At 41.3% G+C, this 22,824-nt stretch overlaps 1 protein-coding gene across 1 annotated transcript in view; it reads right to left on the reverse strand.

Annotated features, from left to right (window-relative positions):
• Nucleotides 1-1,865: 1,865 nt before the first annotated feature.
• The window catches only part of SNRNP40 (small nuclear ribonucleoprotein U5 subunit 40), a 38,986-nt gene continuing 18,027 nt past the window's right edge, over nucleotides 1,866-22,824 (reverse strand). Inside the window, exons 6-10 of the mRNA XM_047792982.1 lie at nucleotides 12,006-12,126; nucleotides 9,221-9,303; nucleotides 7,239-7,300; nucleotides 3,077-3,180; nucleotides 1,866-2,367 (exon numbers count right to left, since the gene is read on the reverse strand). Coding sequence (XP_047648938.1) covers nucleotides 2,318-2,367; nucleotides 3,077-3,180; nucleotides 7,239-7,300; nucleotides 9,221-9,303; nucleotides 12,006-12,126 — 420 coding nt within the window. The 3' untranslated portion in view covers nucleotides 1,866-2,317. The remainder of the gene's footprint in view (nucleotides 2,368-3,076; nucleotides 3,181-7,238; nucleotides 7,301-9,220; nucleotides 9,304-12,005; nucleotides 12,127-22,824) is intronic.

Raw genomic sequence — 22,824 nt, forward strand, 5'->3', positions numbered from 1 at the left:
TATCTAACACACCTGGGAAACAGTGTTCTGTAGAATACTTAAGGAAATTTCAACCTATCAGACAAATGACATGAAGTACAAGCTCCCCAGGATTTGGCTCCTACTTAATTTTGCAACTTTACCGTCTGCTGCTCTCCACAGCTAACCATGCTGAAGTTCTTTTTATTTTATTTGTTTTTGCTTTTTAGGGCCACACCTGTGGCTTATGGAGGTTCCCAGGCTAGGGATCCAATCGGAGCTACAGCTGCTGGCCTACACCATAGCTCATGGCAACGCTGGATCCTTAACCCACTGAGCGAGGTCAGGGATCGAACCTGCGTCCTCATGGATGCTAGTCAGATTTGTTAACTGCTGAGCCACGACAGGAACTCTCATGCTGAAGTTCTTTTGGTTCATGAAACACACCAAGCTTTCAAGCTTGTGCCTGCTGTTTCTTGGAATGCACTTTTTTTTTTTTTAATCCACCTGGCAAAATCCTACTCAATCTCTAGGTCCCAATCTAAGTATAATTGAATAATCTGTGAAACTTTCTTAACTTCCAGGAACAATAAATTGCTGTTTCCAGTATACTTTAACTTTTTTCCCCCACTATATTAAATCATTTGACAGCTTTAACCACCCTGATGGTTCCTTCCTTAATGAGTTAAATCTTGAACATGTGCTCACTTAATCTTCTTTCTTTTATTTCTTAAGATAAATTGATGATTCAGTTTGTGAGCTAAAAGTATAAAATCAAACGTTCAGAACAGGCTGGAGGTGCGAAGACCTCAGTGTTGAGATAGGAGATTCAGAAAAGACACACTCAAGAGTTCCTGCTGTGGCTCAGCAGAAGCGAATTTGACTATTATCCATGAGGATGTGGATTTAACCCCTAACCCTGCTCAGTGGGTTAAGGATCTGGCATTGCCATGAGCTGTGGTGTAGGTCCCAGATGCAGCTCAAATTCCATGTTGCTGTGGCCGGTAGCTATAGGTCCGATTCGTCCCCTACCTTGGGGATTTTCATATGCTGCAGGTGCGGCCCTAAAACAAGAAAAGAAAAGACACACTCAAGTTTCCAGTGCCAGATGGGATTCATTAGTGTGGGTCTGTGTGCTGGGCACAGTCACTCAGCAATCTGGAGAGAGTAACCTGTCTTAGGAGCAGAAGGCAGACACAGCATTTCCTTTTTTTTAACCCCCTCCAGCTGCCTCGAGGTATATGGAGCTCCCAGGCCAGCTGCAGTTGCGACTTATGCCACAGCTATAGCAATGCTGGATTCTTAATCTGCTGTGCTGGGCTGTGGATCGAACCTGTGTTCCAGGGCTCCAGAGATGGCGCTGATCTACAGTGGGAGCTCCAGCTAACAGCATTTCTTAATGCCCGTCAGTTTAAGAAAGACAGACAAATAAGCTGAATCATAAAAAAAGTCTTAGACAATGTCATGGTCCAGTCACACCAAAATTTTATCATATTCTTTTGAGTTTATACAGCATTCCAGCCAATGCTTTTGCTACCAGCTGAGACTGCCCCAAATGAGCCCACTTCAGGACACCTGAGGGTAGGGACTGCTGCTCAGAAAAACAATTTTGGCAGGAGGGAGAGTAGACACAGACCTTGTTCATCAAAGATCATGTGAAAATATATAAGAACCAGATTCTTTTTGACCTTATATATCACCTCTTGACTGCTATACTTCTAGACAGGAGAGAAGTATTCTGTCATTTTCATAGAGTAAACCTAAAAATACAGAAAAGGCGAAAAAAAAAGGCCAAAACATCCCACTAGCTTCTTGGAAGTTTAAATGGATTGCATCCTCTGGACTTGCTTAGATTTTCAGTGATCAAGCCTCAAAGAAAAGACAGCAATAAATCCAATCCACATGGCTGTTGTAAAAAGGCATCTATTTCACTTTTAATACAAAATGAGTCAGAGAAACACAGAAAGAAAATATCATACAAGTTACTGAATTAAAAAAACACACCCCGACAAATAAATTTCAGTCACATTCCTGTCTTTAGAATGGATTAGGAAATAGGAAACTACAAACCAACCAATGCCTGTCTCTTTGAAGAAATCTTATTTTAAAAAAAGGAAAAAAACCAAACAGTCCCTGATATCTGGCAGGTGGTTTTAAGAGGCCACTGTAAGCTTGCCTTAATCATCCTGGTGAAATGGGACACATGTGGTTGCTGGACTATGGCCACCTCCTCCTTGTTCCTTGCTAGTAATGATCTTCATCTGAAGGGAGGATGCTGGCTTGGGCATCATTTGATGCCACTTACACTGTCTGAGGTCTCAGGGTCAAGCAGCCTTGTAGAGTCTTCCATTCCATATCTTCACTGAATCTCCCCCATATACAGTCTCTTGTCACTGGATGCTGAGAGAACTGAGGCGAAATAAACAGATAACTGGAAACATTGAAGGCTAAAGGAGACTTGGTGCTCAAACGCTCCTACGTCAAGAGGCAATTATGGTACAAGAGAGCAATTGGATTTAGCTTAAATTCCCCTCCTCCTAAACATCATTCCCAGGAAACTACAGCCTGGCTTTTCAATCCAAGTCCTCTCAAAACCATGAAGGCGGACTGTGCTATGGGAAATACATTATCAGCATCTAAAGCCTGATGTCCCTTTTCGGTCAAACCTTAAGAAAAAGACCTTCTCAGTCACTCTAGAGGAGAAGAATCAATGTTTGTACCAGACATTTTGTAAATGTGCTTCTGCTTATTATACTTCGATCGGAAGAAAGTTACACTTTCTCCTTAAATTCAAGGCCCTTTATTTAGCTAGCCAATAAAATGCAAATTAAGTTGCAATTTATAACTGAAATTAAGAAACATCACTGAATCATAGACTGAAGCAAGCAAACACAAAAGAACTAGAAATAGACTAACCAAGCTCCCTTTGAGATTGAGAAGAAAATGGATCATTGCTCTTACCCCACCGCTTGGAACAATGGTGAGACTGTCAACAATACTCATAAAGACTGTTTGCATGGAAATTCACATAGAACAGATGTCCGCCTCTGCCTCTGTACTCTTAGGGCCCCTTTACGGAGATTCCCCCAATTTCCCTTTTCCCTTAGGGCAGACTTACTGATTGGTTCGTCAGGGTGGAAAGCCACTTCATTGATGGAGCCAGCATGGCCGGGTAGTTTATACAAAATCCTCCTGCTTGTGGTATCCCACACATACACAAACCTGCAAGGTATCATGAAGAGCAAGGCTAAGGCCTCCCAGAGCTGAGGGTAGGGTAGAAGCATGGCTTTTTAGGGGAAATGGCAACAGCCATTTATTTATTCACTACATATTTACTGAACTCTACTCTGACCTCTAGAAATTAGTCATAGATTTTAAATAAAGCATGGATCCTGTCCTTGAGCAACTGAGTGGAGAAATAAAAACAGCTAAAAAACGTAAGCATTACTGGTATTTTCAAACACAAAATCTTCTAAAATAGGAAAGATTATGGAGAAGAAAGGCACACACAAAGAAATCTTCTTTAAGGAGCACTCAACATAATTAGGGTGTAGTTAACCTCATATGCAATCAGGACTGTCTTAAAGGTAACCCAACTCATGGTAGGTTGGGAACCTAGGTTGTGGGTCCACATGAACTTCTTAGTACTGTATTCAAATCAGAGAGCCCAGAGAAAGGAAAGGAAATTTCTGCTATATAAACATAACACAAAAATGCACTTGATCCAAATCTTACACTGAATTCACAGGCAGAAAGAATACTGAATTCTATCATGGGAAGAAGCCAACAGAAATCAGCTAGTCTAAACTCATTTTTATTTTCTTTTTAGGGCTGCACTTGTGGCACATGAAGTTCCCAGACTAGGGGTTGAATTGGAGCTACAGCTGCCGGCCTATGCCACAGCCACAGCAACACCAGATTCCTGACCCACTGAGTGAGGCCAGGGATCAAACCTGCATTCTTATGGTACTAGGTGGATTCACTTCTGCTGTGCCACAATGGGAACTCCTAAACTCATTTTGCAGATAAGAAAAACTAAGGTACAGTGACTCTTCCAAGGTTATACAGTTCATCAGTTGGCTCAGTGGGAGAACTATAATTAGAACTCTTTTTCTTTTTTTAGGGCCACATCCATGGCATATGGAGGTTCCCAGGCTAGGGGTCCAACTGGGGCTACAGCTGCTGGCCTACACCACAGCCATAGAAAACATCAGATCCGAGCCTCGCCTGTGACCTACACCACAGCCCACGGCAACGTTGGATCCTTAACCCACTGATGGAGGTCAGGGATCGAACCTGAAACCTCATGATTCCTAGTCGGATTTGTTTTTTGCACTACGATGGAACTCCTTCGTATAGACTTTTTGGCTCAGATGCTCCTATTTTCCCTCCTACTATCTTCTTTCCTGACACGCACAAGTAACTATCCTCATTAATTCAGCTAAGGTGATGTAGCATAGTGGAAAGGTGTATAAGTTCCAGACTCAGAATGACCTGGGTTTTGCACTGAAAGTCTCAATGCAACTATTTAATAGCCAAGTAATCTTAGACATTTAACTTCTCTGAGCTTCTCTTTGCTTAATGAAATGATGGAGTGATGAAGAGACAATACTGATTTCACAGCTTGGTTGAGAGATATAATGAAATAACGTATACAAAGTGCGTGGCTCACAGAATTAACAGCAGCTACTATTATGATGATTAAATACATTTGTCATCAAAAGAGAATCACATGACATTTAATCGGCTGAATAAATCGCTCATGGCAGACAGACGGATCGGTCTTCTCACAGTCCTTGATAGAAACTGTTGAAGGGTTTCAAGTCTGAACATGAGGAGGTAGGTGAATTGCAGTTGGGGAAGGGAAATTTGCCAAATCCAGGTCAAGCTGAAAAAGCAGTTTTCTGAGGAGGAAGGATACATTTTCCAGGCACACAAAAGCCAGCACAATACCAGATCTCCAAGGGTTTACTTCAAGGCCTCACTCTCCATGGCTGCCAATTAGACGCTAAATTTAGAGGGGTTCCTTTTCCTCTCCTTACTCTGGCATGGCAACATTTGACAGGAACCAGACTCCTTATGTAACAGAGCTGCTTGTTGACTTGAAGCTAATTGGCGAGGTGGCCTGTGAAATGTGGCCAACCCTCAGCAGGTGGACACATAGGCTTTCCCCAGACCAGACCCATTGTTCCACGAGTAAGGTTTAAAGGAACAGGGGGGAGGATAAGAGGGAAGAGAGGACATTGCAAGTTAGAAAGGGCTAATATCAGAAACAAACTGCTCAGAAGAAAATCTAGACAGGTTATCACTTGGAAGCTAAATCACCTAGGAAAGATACAACATTTCTGCTGAAAATGATGTAAAAATACTTAGAATGGTTCTGTCACAATAAAAGACACCTCAGGCTGTGGGCCTGTTTTTTTTGTTTTTGTTTTTTTTAAGGTCGTCTTTAGAAACCTGGCAACTAAAAAAATTCTTTAGATTTTCAGTAGCAGTTCTCTAAACCACTAGGACTCAAATCAGCATTGTGGCACTGTTTTACTTGGGACTCTTACCCTCACCCCCAGAAAATACTCAAAAACTTGTACATTTTCCCTGACATTATACATGCTAGGGGGAAATAAAAAAAGGACTCTGGAATCTTCAGGTATATTCAGATTGTTCACAATTCAGAAGCAAAGTGAGGCTTCTTTATGGTCATGCCAGAGCTCCAACCAAATAGGAGAAAACTGCAACATGCTGAAAGCCCAAGCTAGCCTAGAAAAGACTTCATGCTTATATGATGGTGTCTGTTTTAGTTGGGTAGCAGAAAATCTCTAAAGGATGAGAGAAATGGGGTTAAGCCAAAAAGGGTTAAGATATTTCCCAGTGGGAGCTAAACCCAGAGGGCCATCAGAGGGTCTCGCCATTCTTTTTTTTTTTTTTTTTCAGGGGTGGGGGGTGCACCTGCGACATATAGTTCCCAGGCTAGGCAAATTGAGAGTTTCCAGCCTACACCACAGCAACACAGGATCTGAGCCTTGCCTGCAACTAACACCACAGCTCATGGCAATGGTAGATCCTTAACCCACTAAGCGAGGCCAGGGATTGAACCTGCGTCCTCATGGATACCAGGCAGGTTAGTAACCTGCTAAGCCACAATGGGAACTCCCAGCCTCACCATTCTTTGCCATCCCACATTTGTGGCCCAACAACCTGGGCAACTGGACATTTCTGTCGACTTCTGACTCCCTTCCAATTATAGATCACCATAGAAGTACCAAATACAACATCAGCTGACTGAAGAATTCTCTGCCTTCTCTTTTCCACTCATCATCTAATGATGAATGAGAAATTAAATTGATACTTAAAGCTTCATAGCTCTTAATTCAGCTCAGGGTTGGAAGATAACTAGCCCACATGTTGCCACACCTCTCACCTAGCAATCTTGACACTTCTCCCACTGAACCCAGACCCAGCTCTGAATCATCCTCAACTGAGGGAGACATTACCAACAGCTCAGCTGACATGCAGGCAAAATTTGACTTCCATCCTTGAGCTAGGAATTCATTCATGTATTATTCACTAACTGCTTGGAATAGGTCAAGCACTGCCCTGAGTTCAGAGATGACTAAGACTCATTCCTTGACCTCCAGGAGCAAATAATTTAGCGGGAGTGCCCCACTTTGTCTTACTGTAAGATGCAATAAATGCTAATAAAGGTTAGATGTATATAGTGTGACCACAGCCCAGAGCAAAGAGTGATCAGTTATGCCCAAGAGCTGAGGAAGAAAGAGGACCAGGAAAATTTATAGATATAACATAGGTGATTACTAGAGAGATATAACTACTAGAGAGAACAGGAGTTTGGATAACAGAAGAGGGAATATGAGAGAAGCCAGGAGGCACAAGGGATGTGAGAGTAGGAAACGTTCCATGTGAGTGAAGCATTGTGGTGACAGTGGTGGGGGTGGGTGTGTTACACAAATGGACCTGAATGAAATGAAGCATGGCAGAACCTGATGAGAGAAACTGGAGCCAGAATAGGAGTCTGAATTTTGTTTTGATGGCAAAGGGAATCCAACAACCCAAAGAAACTGTTACCCTCCAGGTCTAAAATGTATCTGAAGAGGAGAGAAATGATTTGTTTGTCCACATGATCTTTAAACCCTGTGCACGTGGCTTCATCTCTGAGTATAGCTGTAATTCTATTTCTGCTCTAGATCAGTTTCATGTATTAAACATGAGAAGATACCTGCATTAGCTTTACCATCCTTTATCTCACACCCAGTAATCCTTACCTGTCAGCTGACCCAGCTGCTATCTTGCTTCCATCAGGTGACCAAGAACATCTCAGAAGATTCTATAATGATGAATAGACAGGAATCCAATGAATACAATTATGCACCAAACCCCTCTTTATTAGACTATAGCATTATTAAGAGACTTTAAATTTCTTAAGCAGAGTTTCAATTGTTCTCCCCAGAATATAATCAACAATTGCCTTACATTCTATGGCCCAAGAGAGCATACTTCCATATATTTCAAGCCATGTAAAAACCAACCACAGAAAATGCTTAATTTACAGTAATAAGAGTGGAACTGGCAACAAAATTTTGTTCTACCTACAAATGGAAGCTCTCTTTGCTCCTTTACCTTGATTCTCATTAAATTTTTTTTATCTTGAAGGAAAACAAAAATAAAACCAAATCTAACAAAAAATAAATTTTGATTTATAAAGGGAAACAATCTCAATGGAAACAAAAGAAAAACATTAGTATATATTAACAAACTATCGGACGAAAAGCTGCTTTCAAGAGCTGACCTGGGGTTTGAGAGTTCAGAAAAAATGTCTGCCTCTCAAAATTTGGCTGGTGGTACTTAGTGAGGGAAGGGATGTATTCTCTGGGATCTAATAGCTGGTCACTGGGAGGGTGAGGGAGGCCATCTGGGTGATAGCCATGAGAGTCTGGGTGCCCTATGGAACAGTGACCTACGAGAGTCAAAGTTCCCAAGGAATTAAAAAAATAGGAGTATCTTGTTGAAGTCAGAAGTCCTAAATTTGAGAGGGGCCCGATCTCTATCTCTCTATATGATTACTTTCTTCCTTATGCTTTTATTAGTTTTTTTTCAAATAAGACTACACATCTTTTAAATTTTTTAGGCGATGCCCATAGCATGTGGAAGTTCCCGGGCCACGGACTGAATCTGAGGCAGGGTAGTGACCCGAGCCACAGCAGTGACAAAGCCGCATCCTTAACTCCCTATACGACCAGGGAACTCCCATTTCTATTAGTTTTACTTTTGGCAAGAAAAGTTTTGATGGACAACAGTGCTACTGGCATGTAGTCCCTTCTTAGTAGAGCTACTGCCCTCTACCTTAGCACCGTTTTAAAAAAAAATTACAATGTTAATTTCTGCTCTATAGCAAAATGGTTCAGTTATACACACACATATATATTCTTTCCCATTATGATTTATCTCAGGACACTGAATAAAACTCCCTGTATTATACAGTAGGACCTTGTTGTTGATCCCTTTTATACGTAATAGTCTGCACCCACTAACCCCAAACTCCCAGTTAATCCATCCATCCCACCCCCCCTTTATTTTGAATTTTAGGGCCACACCTGAGACATACAGGTCCCCAGGCTAGGGGTCGAATCAGAGCTACAGCTGCTGGCCTGAGTCGTGTCTGAGACCTACACCACAGCTCATGGCAATGCTGGATCCTTAACCCCTCGAGTGAGGCCAGGAATTGAACCCGTGTCCTCATGGATACTAGTTGGGTTCGTTACCAGTGAGCCATAGGGGAACTCCCCCCAGCCATTTAAGAAAAAAACTGGAGTTCCCCGTTGTGGCGCAGTGGTTAACGAATCCGACTGGGAACCATGAGGTTGAGGGTTCGGTCCCTGCCCTTGCTCAGTGGGTTGACGATCCGGCGTTGCCGTGAGCTGTGGTGTAGGTTGCAGACGTGGCTCGGATCCCGCGTTGCTGTGGCTCTGGTGTAGGCCGGTGGCTACAGCTCCGATTGGACCCCTAGCCTGGGAACCTCCATATGCCGCGGAAGCGGCCCAAAGAAAATAGCAAAAAAAAAAGACAAAAAACAAAAACAAAAACAAAAAAAAAGAAAAAAACTGAGATATAATCGACAAATAAGACTGTATTAGTTTTAGGTGTATAACATTATGATCTGATGTATGTAAATACAGTACCCTAGCACTGTCTTAAGTGTTTCTTGAATCAAATGGACAGTAAAACTCCCCTGCCATGCAGAACTCACCTTTTCAAAGTTGTGCACATTTCCTTGAAATATCTTCACACACCTCTCTTTGGGAGCGAATGGCCGGACATCCCAGACTCGCACTGCAAATTCAAACAAAGCAAAACAGCTATTAGCCAGGGGCCTCCTGAGAACCTAGCTGAAATCAGTATCACATCAATGGCAGATGCTGTTTCCTGGATAGAGAAGGACCAGCATGGAACACTGCTACCTGATCAGGCCTTTTCTTTTTCATCTTTTTTTTTCGGGCCACACCCGCGGCATATGGAAGTTACCAGGCTAGGAGTCAAATCACAAAGCTACAGCCATGCCAGATCTGAGCCATGTCAGCTACCTACGCTGCAGCTGGTGGCAACGCCAGATACTAACCTACTGAGTGACTCCAGGGATTGAACCTGCATTCTCACGGATACTGGTTGAGTTCTTAACCCAATGAGCCACAATGGGAACTCCTTCTTTCCTCTTTCTAATGGGAATGAAATGTATCCAAGTTCGATCAACAGGGCACAGAGGAAAACTGAGAATGTAGGAAGGGAAAATGTTGAACATTGCCGAGGATTTGGAACAGCAAGTAGTTGGGTGTGATACTGATTTCAACAAAATACTGTGCAAGTGATGCCTCTGCCAACCCCAAGAGTCACACATAGCAAAGTTTCTTTCTTTTTTTTTTTTTTTGGCCATACTTGTGAATTGTGGAAGTTCTGGGGTCAGGGACTGAACCTCGCTACAGAAGTGACTTGAGCCATAGCAATGACAACACCCATCCTTAACCTGCTGATCCACAAGGGAATGCCCTGCAAAGTTTCTATATGACAAACTAAACACCACTGACTATGACAATCAATCTATAAAAAACAAAGTCAGGACTAACTTTTCTAATTTGAATCATAGGAGCAATTGACAGTTTAATTGTAAGGTTAAAAAATATATAAATTTATATATATACATATATAAAATACCTTACCAAGAATTAGAAAAAGTAAACTTTGATTTCAATTCTAGCTCTGCTATAATTGGGGGAGTATCAGGAAAATAGTGAGGTTCTCTGTGTTCTGATCTCCTTTGTAAAATGAGAGACTTACTCTTTTTTTTAAAAAAATAACAGTACTTTAAGGACCAAATAAAATGATATATATGAAAGGGCTCTAAAAGATTGGCAGCAATGAACTAAAAATAAAGAATTTACAATTTACAAATCACAAAGCTACAGCCATGCCAGATCTGAGCCATGTCAGCTACCTACGCTGCAGCTGGTGGCAACGCCAGATACTAACCTACTGAGTGACTCCAGGGATTGAACCTGCATTCTCACGGATACTGGTTGAGTTCTTAACCCAATGAGCCAATTTTATTATATAACCCAATTTTATTATATAGCTATAACAAGAAATTCTTACTTTTACTTCAATAAACTTTTAGGGAATCTCATCCTTCTTCACTATAAACAATGCTAGAATTAGATAATCTATTGAAATAGGATATAAACACCCACAGTACACAGTGGCTACAGTTGTTAACTAAAGCTAACCTACAGTGGCATTTAAGTGATATTATTTTATTTGAGTGTGGGAAAAAAACAACAATCCTTGAAGTTAGACATAAAAAGGTGAAGCTATTCATGGAAGTTTGCTTTTGAGCTGAGAGTATAGTCAGAAGGTAGGGATGTTCTCATCTAACAAGTATTAACTGAACACCACTGAGGAGGTGTTATTTTCATTACAAAACACCAGTGAAAACATTTTACTTCCTGGAGTTCCTGCTGTGGCTCAGCAGAAATGAATTCGACTAGGATTCATAAAGATGAGGGTTCAATCCCTGGCCTTACTCAGTGGGTCAGGGATCCCACGTTGCTGTGGATGTGGTGTGGGCTGGCAGCTGCAGCTCTGATTCAACTCCTAGCCTGGGAACTTCCACATACTGCAGGTGCGGCCCTAAAAAGAAAAAAGAAAAAAGGAGAAAAAAAAAAATTTTAGTTCCTAACAAGTCTATGAACTTCTATACCAGCGGGGCATTTCAAAACTCCCAAAATTAAGAATCCGACAAATCATCTTTCTCTTTTACTATAGTAAACACATCTTCCCATCCAACAACTCAAAAACAAGCAATGAAAAGACAAAAGTGTATTTATGTAAATCCAGTATATTGAGCAGTTTTTTTTTAACCTTTTTTTTTTTTTTTTTTGGCCTTGTCCAGGCATGTGCAAGTTCCCGGGCCAGGGATCAACGTGTATCATAGCAGTGACCAACCAGGGCCTCGGCAGTGACAATGCCAGATCTTAACCTGCTGTGCCACAAGCGAACTCCCCAGAATATTGAAATGTTTTAATGAGGATCTCCTGTCACATTAATACTTTGGAGCGAGGAGGGAAGACAGACTGGCAGGAGAGTGCAACTGAGATAGCAATAGGTCTACTGATCATCTGAGCTTGGTACTCTCTGAAATTTACAGCATACCCAAGCTGAAATGGGCTTTAAAAGTAAAGTCCAGTCCTCTTATGTTATCAATGTAGAAACTGATGCCCAGAGAAAAGAAATGCTATGTGCAATGCTACTTGGGGATTAGATGGCAGATTTGGGAATAGAACCCTGGCTTCTCACCCATCTCTTCTAAAGCTTTTACTATTATAGCCTGTTTTCCTAATCGCACTGGTGGACACTTGGAAGCCATCCTTGACTCTTTCCTTGGACCCTCTTTCATCCTAGTACACATTTCTAGCACCTAATGCCCATTTTCTTTAGGGTCCACAGTAACTGGGCACTGGGAGACCTTTTCTTTCCAAAGTTACCTGTATTATCCATTGCGTTGGATAAGAGATATGAGCCTTCAGAACTTAAACTCAGGCCAGTCACTGAATCTGCATGGCCCCTCATTGTGTAGGTCAGCTTGTTTTGGCGCAGGTCCCAGACCTACAAAATAAAACAAGGTGGCACTCCCAGAAATCAAATTGTGAACAGCAAAGAAATAGAGTTACTGAAGAGTCGACTGCCTGGGAAAATTGGTATCCCTTCTTGATCTGCCTTTGGACCAAGTATTACTTTACCATAAAATATAGGATTTCTATCAATGAAGAAAAAACTTTTGTGTTTCTTAAAAAAATAAAGAGTCCAAGTTACAAGGTTTGACTAGAAAAATATAAACTAATGAATGTCAAATATTAAAGTTTAACAAAAAATAATGTAAAATTTAAAGAGTTTATTTTCGTTTCTTTTTTTTCTTTTTTGTCTTTTTGTCTTTTAGGGCCACACCAACAGCATATGGAGGTTCCCAGGCTAGGGGTCGAATTGGAGCTGCAGCTGCTGGCCTACACCACAGCCACAGCAACGCTAGATCTGAGCCGTGTCTGCAATCTACACCACAGCTCATGGCAACGCCAGATCCTTAACCCACTGAGCCAGGCCAGGGATGGAACCTTCGTCCTCACGGATGTTAGTTGGGTTTGTTAACAGGAACTCCTAAAGAGGTTATTTTCAATTTATAACAAAATGTATTAGGAATTAAAAAACTAAGTATCATTTACATATACATTTTTTTTTTGGCTTCGCACATGGCATGCAGAAACTCCCAGGCTAGGGATCTAAACTGTGCCACAGCAGTGACACCACCAGATCCTTAACCACTAGGCCACCAGGGAACTACATAAGCACATTTAATTAAACTATGATTCTTAGCAAATAGAAACAGACTATTGGAACTATATAAAAACAAGTAAACAGGTCATTTGAAAAAGGCATTATGATTTCATAAAAAATGTATGTAACAAGGTAATATGCAAAAAGAGAGGCTTAAACATTTTCATTTAATGTCATAATATGTATATACACACCTACTACACAGAAGCACATTTATTAAAAAGAAAATAAATTTTAGGTTCATTGTTGCCTGGGTAGGAAAGGTAAGAGAAACAATTCAAATGAAAATAAACTAAAGTCAAACACGACAAATAAATGGTTTATTAAGTTATGGCTCATAAACACACTGCAACACTATGAGCTCTCACGCCAGAAGATCAAGGAACAGAGTGGGAAGACTGAGGATGCAGGGCAAGACCGAACCAGTCACCACAACTTAAGAGTTATGTGTTGCTGGGCCACTAACCCTCTTTGGGCTTGTTTCCGATCTGTGAGATGGGGCTAACATTTACTTTTCATGGCTGTTGTGAAGATTACAAATAGAATGCTTAGCACATGGCTGGTATATAGCAGGACCTCAATAACTGATAGCTATTACTAAGAAACTCCTAAAAATACTTTGATGATCAGATGTAAAAATGTTTACTAGATATTATTAAGCAAATAAGAAAAACATAAAACAGTATTTATATTTACATAGACTGAATCTATGTAGAAAATACATTAAAGGCAATAGAAATTGTCTGGAACCTCACATGGAAAAAGAGTAGCAATTTTGTTAAGGCCATTGTTACACAAGATCTCACCCAAATTTGATTTAACATTGCCACGTAGTTTTTCTAAATGAAAAAAAAAATTTGCTATCCCTTTAAGCAAGGCCTTTTCCTCATCTAGAAATGAGTTCAGTGTTGTATGTCAAAGCAATACATAAGGCAGACAACTCCACCTTCCCCATCAATAACTCATTCATGTGTGGAACCCAACATACTTTATATACAATCATTTTTGTGTCAGGATGTTTGCTGCCTCAATAATCAAGAAAGCCTGAAATGGCTGACATTTTGTTCAAGCCATTGTTCTTCCTCTCCAGAGAAGACATTGTTGAAATCTTCAGCTTTTTAGGAGAGAATTCATTATCTCTTATAGCACCTAGGTGCTATTTCTAGACTTTCCTCTTTGAAGCCTGCACAAATTGTTTTGCAGAGCCAAAATATATTTGGGATTTGTCAAAGAAAGTGTCAGTAGGGCACTAATTTAAGCAAAATATTTTGCAAATGTCCTAAAGAGCTGTTCAGTAATGTTTGGGCATCTGATTAGTGGCAGGCACCACTGGAGAGAAAAAAAGATGCTGTCTCTGCTCTCAAGGAGCTTTCAGTCTAGCAGGGAGTAAACCAATGATGAGGCCTGTACAAGATGCAATAGCAAAGAGGGCAGAGGGATTAATGCTCCTGTGGTACACAGACGGTAATGAGAAAGGGAAGGTTTCACACAGAATAAAGCACACTGGCAGGGTATGGAAGAAGAAAGAAGTAATTTTTATTTGGACAAAGTAGAAGCATATTCCCAGGCAAAGATACTGTATGAAAACAAAGAGGCATGAAAAAATTGCTGGGTTGCAGGGAACTGGGCAGAGAGAGGCAGCAGATAATGTTACGTGGTAGGCAGGCAGAGAGGCCAGCCATGAAAGGCTGTGAATGAACGGCTTAGATTTCATCTCCCTCACTGGGGACCACAGAAGGGTTCAAAGTGGCAGAATGAGTTGGTCGGATCCTAAACTTTCTCTATCTCTCTTTTCTAAGCCACACCTGTGGCATGCAGAAGTTCCCGAGCCAGGGTTAAAGCCCTTACCAGAGCAGCGATCTAAGCCACAGCAGTGACAAGGCTGGATCCTTAACCCACCGAGCCACATAGGAATTTCAAAAATGGAAACAACTTAAACTTTCTTTTTTTTTTGAGTTGGTCAGATTCTAGAAAGTTACTTTTGGCCCACATAATTGGAAAGGATGAGAGGAGCAGTGGGAAAATCAATGAGAATCAATTCTATCCCTTTACCTACTACATTAAAAAAAAAAATCATCAACTAAACTTCCATTCTGACTAGAGCTCAGGATTGTAAGAAATGACAAAGATTTGGCAGCCAAACCTTTAAGCCATCCAACAGAAGCATGTTTTCTTCTTTTTTTTTGTCTTTTGTCTTTTTGTTGTTGTTGTTGTTGTTGCTATTTCTTGGGCTGCTCCCGCGGCATATGGAGGTTCCCAGGCTAGGGGTCCAATCGGAGCTGCAGCCACCGGCCTACGCCAGAGCCACAGCAATGCGGGATCCGAGCCGCGTCTGCAACCTACACCACAGCTCACGGCAACGCCGGATCGTTCACCCACTGAGCAAGGGCAGGTACCGAACCCGCAACCTCATAGTTCCTAGTCGGATTCGTTAACCACTGCGCCACGACGGGAACTCCCGTTTTCTTCTTTTATTCATTTTCCTTACTCCCCATTCCTATGCCCAAGAAGAAAATTCCAAGAGGCTGGCAGGAACAGAGTATTTGCTCACAAACATATACAGAAGCTGCTCACATCAGATTTTAAAAAGGGCTTCCATTACTTATTTGCTACCCCCTTTTCAGAGTAGGCAGTGCTACCTCAGAGACTGAGAAGCAAAACAAAAAACAGGCTTTTCAGGAGTACTTCCTAATGTAGTAAGGCAGTGTAGGGATTTGTCAAGCAAGTGCTCAAGCCTGGTATGCCCCCGACTGCTTAAAAAGTACATGTTAACTGACCATAGGCAATATGATAGAGCAGTAAGATTACTGGCCCTCTGGAGATGGAGTCCTGGCTCTACCACAGACTGAGTGAATGACTACTATGATCTTGGCCAAATCACTTAACATCTTAGGGCTTTGCTTTAGTCATCAGTAAAATAAGAGGGATGAAGAGATGTCTAAGGCCCCAATCAGGTTTGACCTATTCAGAATTCTGAATCTATTTCTGATAGAAAAGGAATCTCTCTTTTGCATTTTAAAAGAAACTTATGAGGGCCTGAGGACAATTAATGGTCTTTCTGGGTCCAAGGGCAGTAACTCACCCCCAGAAACATGTCAGAATACGGTGTTGTTAAATAGGGAGAAGACTGAAGACTCTTTTCTAGTATGCCGCTTAGTTACACAGGAGCAAAATGAACTCAAAAAACTATAGCAACCTGATTTCAAATATTGACTTTAGGGAGTTTCAATTGTGGCTCAGCAGGTTAAGAATCCATGAAGATTCAGGTTCAATCCTTGGTCTTGCTCAGGGGGTTAAAAGATTTGGCGCTGCTCCAAGCTGTGGTATAGGACGAAGACTTGGCTTGGACCTAGTGTTGCTGTGGCTGTGGTGTAGCCCAGCAGCTGTAGCTCCTATTTAACCCCTAGCCCGGGAACTTCCATATGCCAAAGGTGCTGCCCTGAAAAAAAAAAAGAACAAATACTGTCTTTAGGAGTTCCCATGGTGGCGCAATGGTAACGAACCAAAGTAGTATCTATGAGGATGCCAGTTCAATCCCTGGCCTTGCTCCAGAGGGTTAAGGATCTGGCATTGCCTTGAGCTGTGGTGTAGGTTGCAGACGAGGCTCAGCTCCTTTGCTGCTGTGGCTACGATGTAGACTGGCAGCTTCAGCTCTGATTCAACCCCTAGCCTGGGAACTTCTATGTGCTGTGGGTGTGGCCCTAAAAAGACAAAACAAAACAAAAAAAGCCCATCTTTATTAATTGCTATCACCAAAAAACAATCAAGCAACCTGTATGCAAAATGCGAAACATCCATATATACATATATCTCCATATATATATATATATCTCCATATATATATCTCCATATATATATAACTACATATATATATATATATTTTTTTTTTTCTTTCTTTCTTTTAGGGCCATACTCATGACATATGGAAGTTCCTGAGCTAGGAGTCAAACTGGAGCTGCAGCTGCCAGCCTATGCCACAGCAACTCGGGAACCAAACTGTATCTGTGACCTACACCACAGCTCACAGTAATGCCAGATCCTTAACCCACTGAGCGAGGCCAGGGATCAAACTTGCATCCTCATGGATGCTAGTCAGGTTCTTAACCTGCTGAGCCACAGTGCGAATTCCTGGTTTGTGTTTTTTTTTTTTTTTAATTTATTTAGGCTGTGCCTGTGGCATGCAGAAGTTCCCAGGTAAGAAATCAAAACTGTATCACAACAGCAACCCAAGCCATAGTAGTGACAATGCTGGATCCTTAACCCACTGAGCCATCAGGGAATTCCCATCCTTATATTTGTTAATGAATACATTAATTTTCATATAGAAATCTATTCTAAGGAAGTAACTAAATACGTAATAAATTTCACACACTAATACATCCAAAGCAGCATAACTTGTGATAGCGATACAAATGAAACAGGCTAAACCAAGTTAAGACTGCCACTTACTAAATTATTGAATATTCTAATACTTAAAGTAAAATGATGACAATGTCAGTTGACATACACTGGATACTTCCTATGTAACTGCCATATTGCTAAGATTATTACATTTTTATCTCATTTATTCCATGTAACAATTGTATGAGGTAGGCTGATTATTCCTTTTTAGAAATAAGAACTGGAAATTCAGAAACGTTATAAGTAAGTTTCTTTCCTTTTTTTTTTTAAATATAACTTTCTTAAGATCACATAGCTAGCAATTAAGGGGCAGAATCAGAAAAATGATCCTAAGTTCTGGGGATGTTATGTACAACAAGGTTCCTATATCACTAATACTTCATTTTACTGAATGTTTAAAAGTTGCTAAGAAAATAGATCTTAAAAGTTCTCATCACAAGGAAAAAAAACTGTAACAATGAGAGGTGATGGATGTTAACTAGACTTCTTACAATAATCATTTTGCAATATATACATATATCAAATTATTACGACACATACCTAAAACTAATACAATGTTATATGTCAATTATATCTCAAAACCAGAGAAAAAAAGAAACAGAAAAATGACCCTAACTACAATACTAAGAGAAAATAAGATAAAAGTGACGTGATGGAGAGTAAGTAGGAGGGCCTAATTTAATAAGAAATCCTCTTTAAAGAGCTATCTGTGAAGTTCCCTTGTGCATAGTGGATTAAGAATTTGGAACTGTCTAGAGTTCATGTCGTGGCGCAGTGGTAAACGAATCCAACTAGGAACCATGCATGAGGTTTCAGATTCGATCCCTGGCCTCGCTCAGCGGGTTGAGGATCCGGCATTGCTGTGAGCTGTGGTGTAGGTTGCAGACGTGGCTTGGATCCTGAGTTGCTGTGGCTCTGGTGTAGGCCAGTGGCTACAGCTCCGATTGGACCCCTAGCCTGGGAACCTCTATATGCCACGGGAGCGGCCCTAGAAAAGGCAAAAAGACAAAAAAAAAAAAAGAATTTGGCACTGTCACTGCAGCAGCTTGGGTTGCTGCTGTGGGATGAGTTCGATCCCTGGCCTCGGATCTTCCACATGCCATGGGTGTGGCCAAAATAAAAATAGTAATAGGAATTCCTGGTGTAGCTCAGCGGGGGTTAAGAACCCAACTAGTATCCATGAGGATGCAGGCTGGATCCCTGGCCTTGTTCAGTGGGTTAGAGATCTGGTATTGCTGTAATCTGTGGTGTAGGTTACAGACATGTCTCAGATCCAGTGCTGCTGCGGCTGGCAGCTACCGCTCTGATTCAACTTCCATATGTTGTGGGTATGGCCCTAAAGAGACCAAGAAAAAAAAAAGGAAATGAGGGAGTTCCCATCGTGGTGCAGTGGTTAACGAATCCGACTAAGAACCATGAGGTTGCGGGTTCGGTTCCTGCCCTTGCTCAGTGGGTTAACGATCCGGCATTGCCGTGAGCTGTGGTGTAGGTTGCAGACTCGGCTCGGATCCCGAGTTGCTGTGGCTCTGGCGTAGGCCTGTGGCTACAGCTCTGATTAGACCCCTGGCCTGGGAACCTCCATATGCCGCGGGAGCGGCCCAAGAAATAGCAAAAAGACAAAAAAAAAAAAGGAAATGATACTTGCAGAAAAATAAAGAGATGTCTGAGTTGATATCTAAAGACAAGACTAGGCCAGCTGTGGCAATATCTAGAGTAGGGGATTACAGACAAAGGACTAGGTATATGTTACTAAGTGAAAAGAACACCATATAAGATTTTCTCTAAAGTGTGATCATTAAGATATTTACATTTAAAACACTGTGGCACTGGAGTTCCCGTTGTGGTGCAGTGGTTAACGAATCTGACTAGGAACCATGAGGTTGCAGGTTCGATCCCTGACCTTGCTCAGTGGGTTAAGGATCCGGCGTTGCCGTGAGCTGTGGTGTAGGTCGCAGGTGGCTCGGATCCCGCATTGCTGTGGCTGTGGCGTAGGCTGGTGGCTACAGCTCTGACTGGACCCCTAGCCTGGGAACCTCCATATGCCGCAGGAGCGGCTCAAGAAAAGACCAAAAAAAAAAAAAAACAAAACAGGGGTTTCCGTGGTGGCACAGTGGTTAACGAATCCGACTAGGAACCATGAGGTTGAGGGTTCGGTCCCTGCCCTTGCTCAGTGGGTTAAGGATCCGGCGTTGCCGTGAGCTGTGGTGTAGGTCGCAGGTGGCTCGGATCCTGCGTTGCTGTGGCTGTGGCGTAGGCTGGTGGCTACGGCTCCGATTAGACCCCTAGCCTGGGAACCTCCATATGCCGCGAGCGTGGCCGAAGAAATGGCAAAAAGACAAAAAAAAAAAAGTTAAAAACAAAACAAAACAAAAAAACAAAAAACCACTGTGGCACAAAAACAGATGGGAGGAGAAATATACTGAAATATCAAGAATGACTAAATTCTTTTCCTTTTTTTTTTTAGGGCCATACCTGCAGCATGTGGAAATTCCCAGGCTAGGGGTCGAAACAGAGCAGTAGCTGCCGGCTGCAGCAACACTTGATCTGAGTCATGTCTGAGCCCTGGCACCACAGCTCAAGACAACGCCAGATCCCTAGCCCACTGTGTTAGGCCAGAGATCAAACCAGCATCCTCATGGATAGGTGGGTTCTTAACCAGCTGAGCCACAATGGGAGGTCCAACAATGACTAAATTTGAACAATGAAACTGCAAGTGATTTTTTTTCCTATTTTTATGTTTTTATATTTTTCTTCAATGAACAAATTGTTTTTACTACTAAAAACATTTAATTGTAATAAATTTTATTCCCAATAAAGTTGATTTATTAAATACACATTTGAATACAATTTTTATATCTCTGCAAAACTTTTTAGTAAATAAGTAGGCAAATTAGGAAGGACTTCCCTGATCTTTAGTTTGTGAAATAAGATATAAATAGTACACAAATACGGTGTTGCCAATGCTGACAAAAGAAGGAAATAACCCTGACCAGGTACACAATAAGAATGTCCCAGTTTTTGGAATACTGTGTAAAATTCTAATAAAAAAAAATTCCCTGAAAATGAAGCACTGGTAGAAAAATTCGAATGTTTGTGGATAGAATAAAGACTTTTTTAGTTTAGAGAGTTAAAGACTACAGGACTGTGATAGGATCCAATAATTCTACCCCTGGGAATATATGTGGAGAAAACCATAATTCAAAAAGATGCAGGCACCCCAATGTTCATAGCAGCCCTATTTACAATAGCCAAGACACAGAAGCAACCTAAATGTCCATCAACAGATAAGTGGATAAAGAAGATGAGGTACACAATGATACACAATGGAATCTACTCAGCCATAAAAGAATGAAACAATGCAATTTGCAGCAACATGGATGGACCTAGAAATTATCATACTAAGTGAAATTAAGTCAGACATAGAAAGACAAATATCATATGATATCATATATATGGAATCTAAAATATGACATAAGTGAACTTACAAAACAGAAATAAGACTCATAAGTATAGAAAACAAACTTATAGTTACCAAAGGGGAAATGGGGTGGGGGAGGGATAAATTAGGAGCTTAGGATTAGCAGATACTAACTAATACATATAAAATAGATAAACCACAAGGTCCTAATGTATAGCCCAGGAAACTATGTTCAATATCCTGTAATAAACTATATGGAAAAGACTATGAAAAAGAATACATATACATATATAAAAAACTGAATCAGGAGTTCCTGTTGTGGCTCAGCAGAAATGAATCCGACTAGAAACCATGAGGTTGCAGGTTCAATCCCTGGCCTCGATCAGTGGGTTAAGGATCCATCGTTGCCATGAGCTGTGGTGTGGGTTGCAGATGTGGCTTGGATCTGGCATTGCTGTGGTTGTGGCGTTGGCCAGCGGCTACAGCTCTGAGTAGACCCCTAGCCTGGGAACCTTCATATGCCGTGGGTTTGGCCCTAAAAAGACAAAAAAAAAAAAAAAGAATCACTTTGCTGTACACCAGAAACTAACACAATGCTATAAATCAATTATATTTTTTAAAAAAGACCTCAGGTGGAGTTCCCATCGTGGCTCACTGGTTAACGAATCCGACTAGGAACCATGAGGTTGCGGGTTCCATCCCTGGCCTCGCTTAGTGGGTTAAGGATCCGGCGTTGCCGTGAGCTATGGTGTAGGTCACAGACATGGCTCGGATCCTGTGTTGCTGTGACTGTGGTGTAGGCCTGAGCTATGAGAACTTCCATATGCCACACATGCCCTACAAGCCAAAAAAAAAAAAAAGAAAAAAGAAAGAAAGAAAAAGACTGCAAGGCTGTAATATAAACTTATTAACTGCTGTACTCATGGGTACTCATGTACGTTCAGATTTCAGAACAAAATTGGTATCTATCAACAAAGACTCGGATTAGCTATCTGAAGAAAAAACCTACCCTAAAAGAAGGTATAACATACAGTATGTCTGAGAAGACACGGAAAACCTTCTAAACCTAAAAAAGGACTCAGTCCCTTCAGTACAAATGAATTTATTTATTTATAGGAGGCTCTGGAACAGTCCAGACAAAGAGAATAAGCCTCACTATTTGTTGTAAGAAGACTTTTTTTTTTGTCTTTTTGCCTTTTCTAGGGCTGCACCCTCGGCATATGGAAGTTCCCAGGCTAGGGGGTCTAATCGGAGTTGTAGCTGCCGGCCTATGCCACAGCCACAGCAACGCAGGATCAGAGCCATGTCTGTGACCTACACCACAGCTCATGGCAATGCTGGATCCTTAACCCACTGAGTGAGGCCAGGGATTGAACCCACAACCTCATGGTTCCCAGTGGGATTTGTTAACCACTGAACTACGATGGGAATTCCTATTGTAAGAAGATTTTACTAGCAGAAGAGTATTATTCTTAGGCTAGTCTATCCCCACAGTAGAGTTGAGATCAATTCTCATAGTTTAATTAATTGATTTGGCTGTGCCCTCAGCATGGGAAGTTCTGGGGTCAGGGACCGAACCCACACCACAGCTGTGATAACGTGGAATCCTTAACCTGCTATGCCACCAAGGGAACTCCAAATTCTCATAGTCTTAATTTAAAAAGCCAGTCTCAAAAGGTTACATACTGTATGATTCCATTTATATGATATTCTGGATAGGGACCCAAGGACAAAGAACAGATCAATGGTTGGCAGTGGTTAGGAATGGGCAGAGAGTTTGACACAGAGGAGTTTTTTGGAGTGATGGAAATTGTTCTGAACCATTTGTGGCAGATACATGAGTCTGCACAGCATTAAAATTCATAAAACTCTACACTAAAAAAGGTTAATTTCATTGCATAAAATTTTTAATAACAACTTAAAAGTATGAAAATTATCATTGCTTAATGACACTAACCCACTCTCATGTGTATTAGAAGCCCTCTAGTGATTCTAATGATAGTGAGTGCCTAAACTTTACTCAGGGAAATAATGCATAGCTATTAAGATCTAATTAATAAGCCCTCATGGTTTGTTTTTTTTTTTTCCCTCCCTTTTATGGCCACAACTATGGCATATGAAGGTTCCCGGGCCAGGGGTTGAATTAGAGCCTCAGC

The sequence above is a fragment of the Phacochoerus africanus genome, chromosome 8, assembly GCF_016906955.1.
Source record: "Phacochoerus africanus isolate WHEZ1 chromosome 8, ROS_Pafr_v1, whole genome shotgun sequence".
NCBI lineage: Eukaryota > Metazoa > Chordata > Mammalia > Artiodactyla > Suidae > Phacochoerus > Phacochoerus africanus.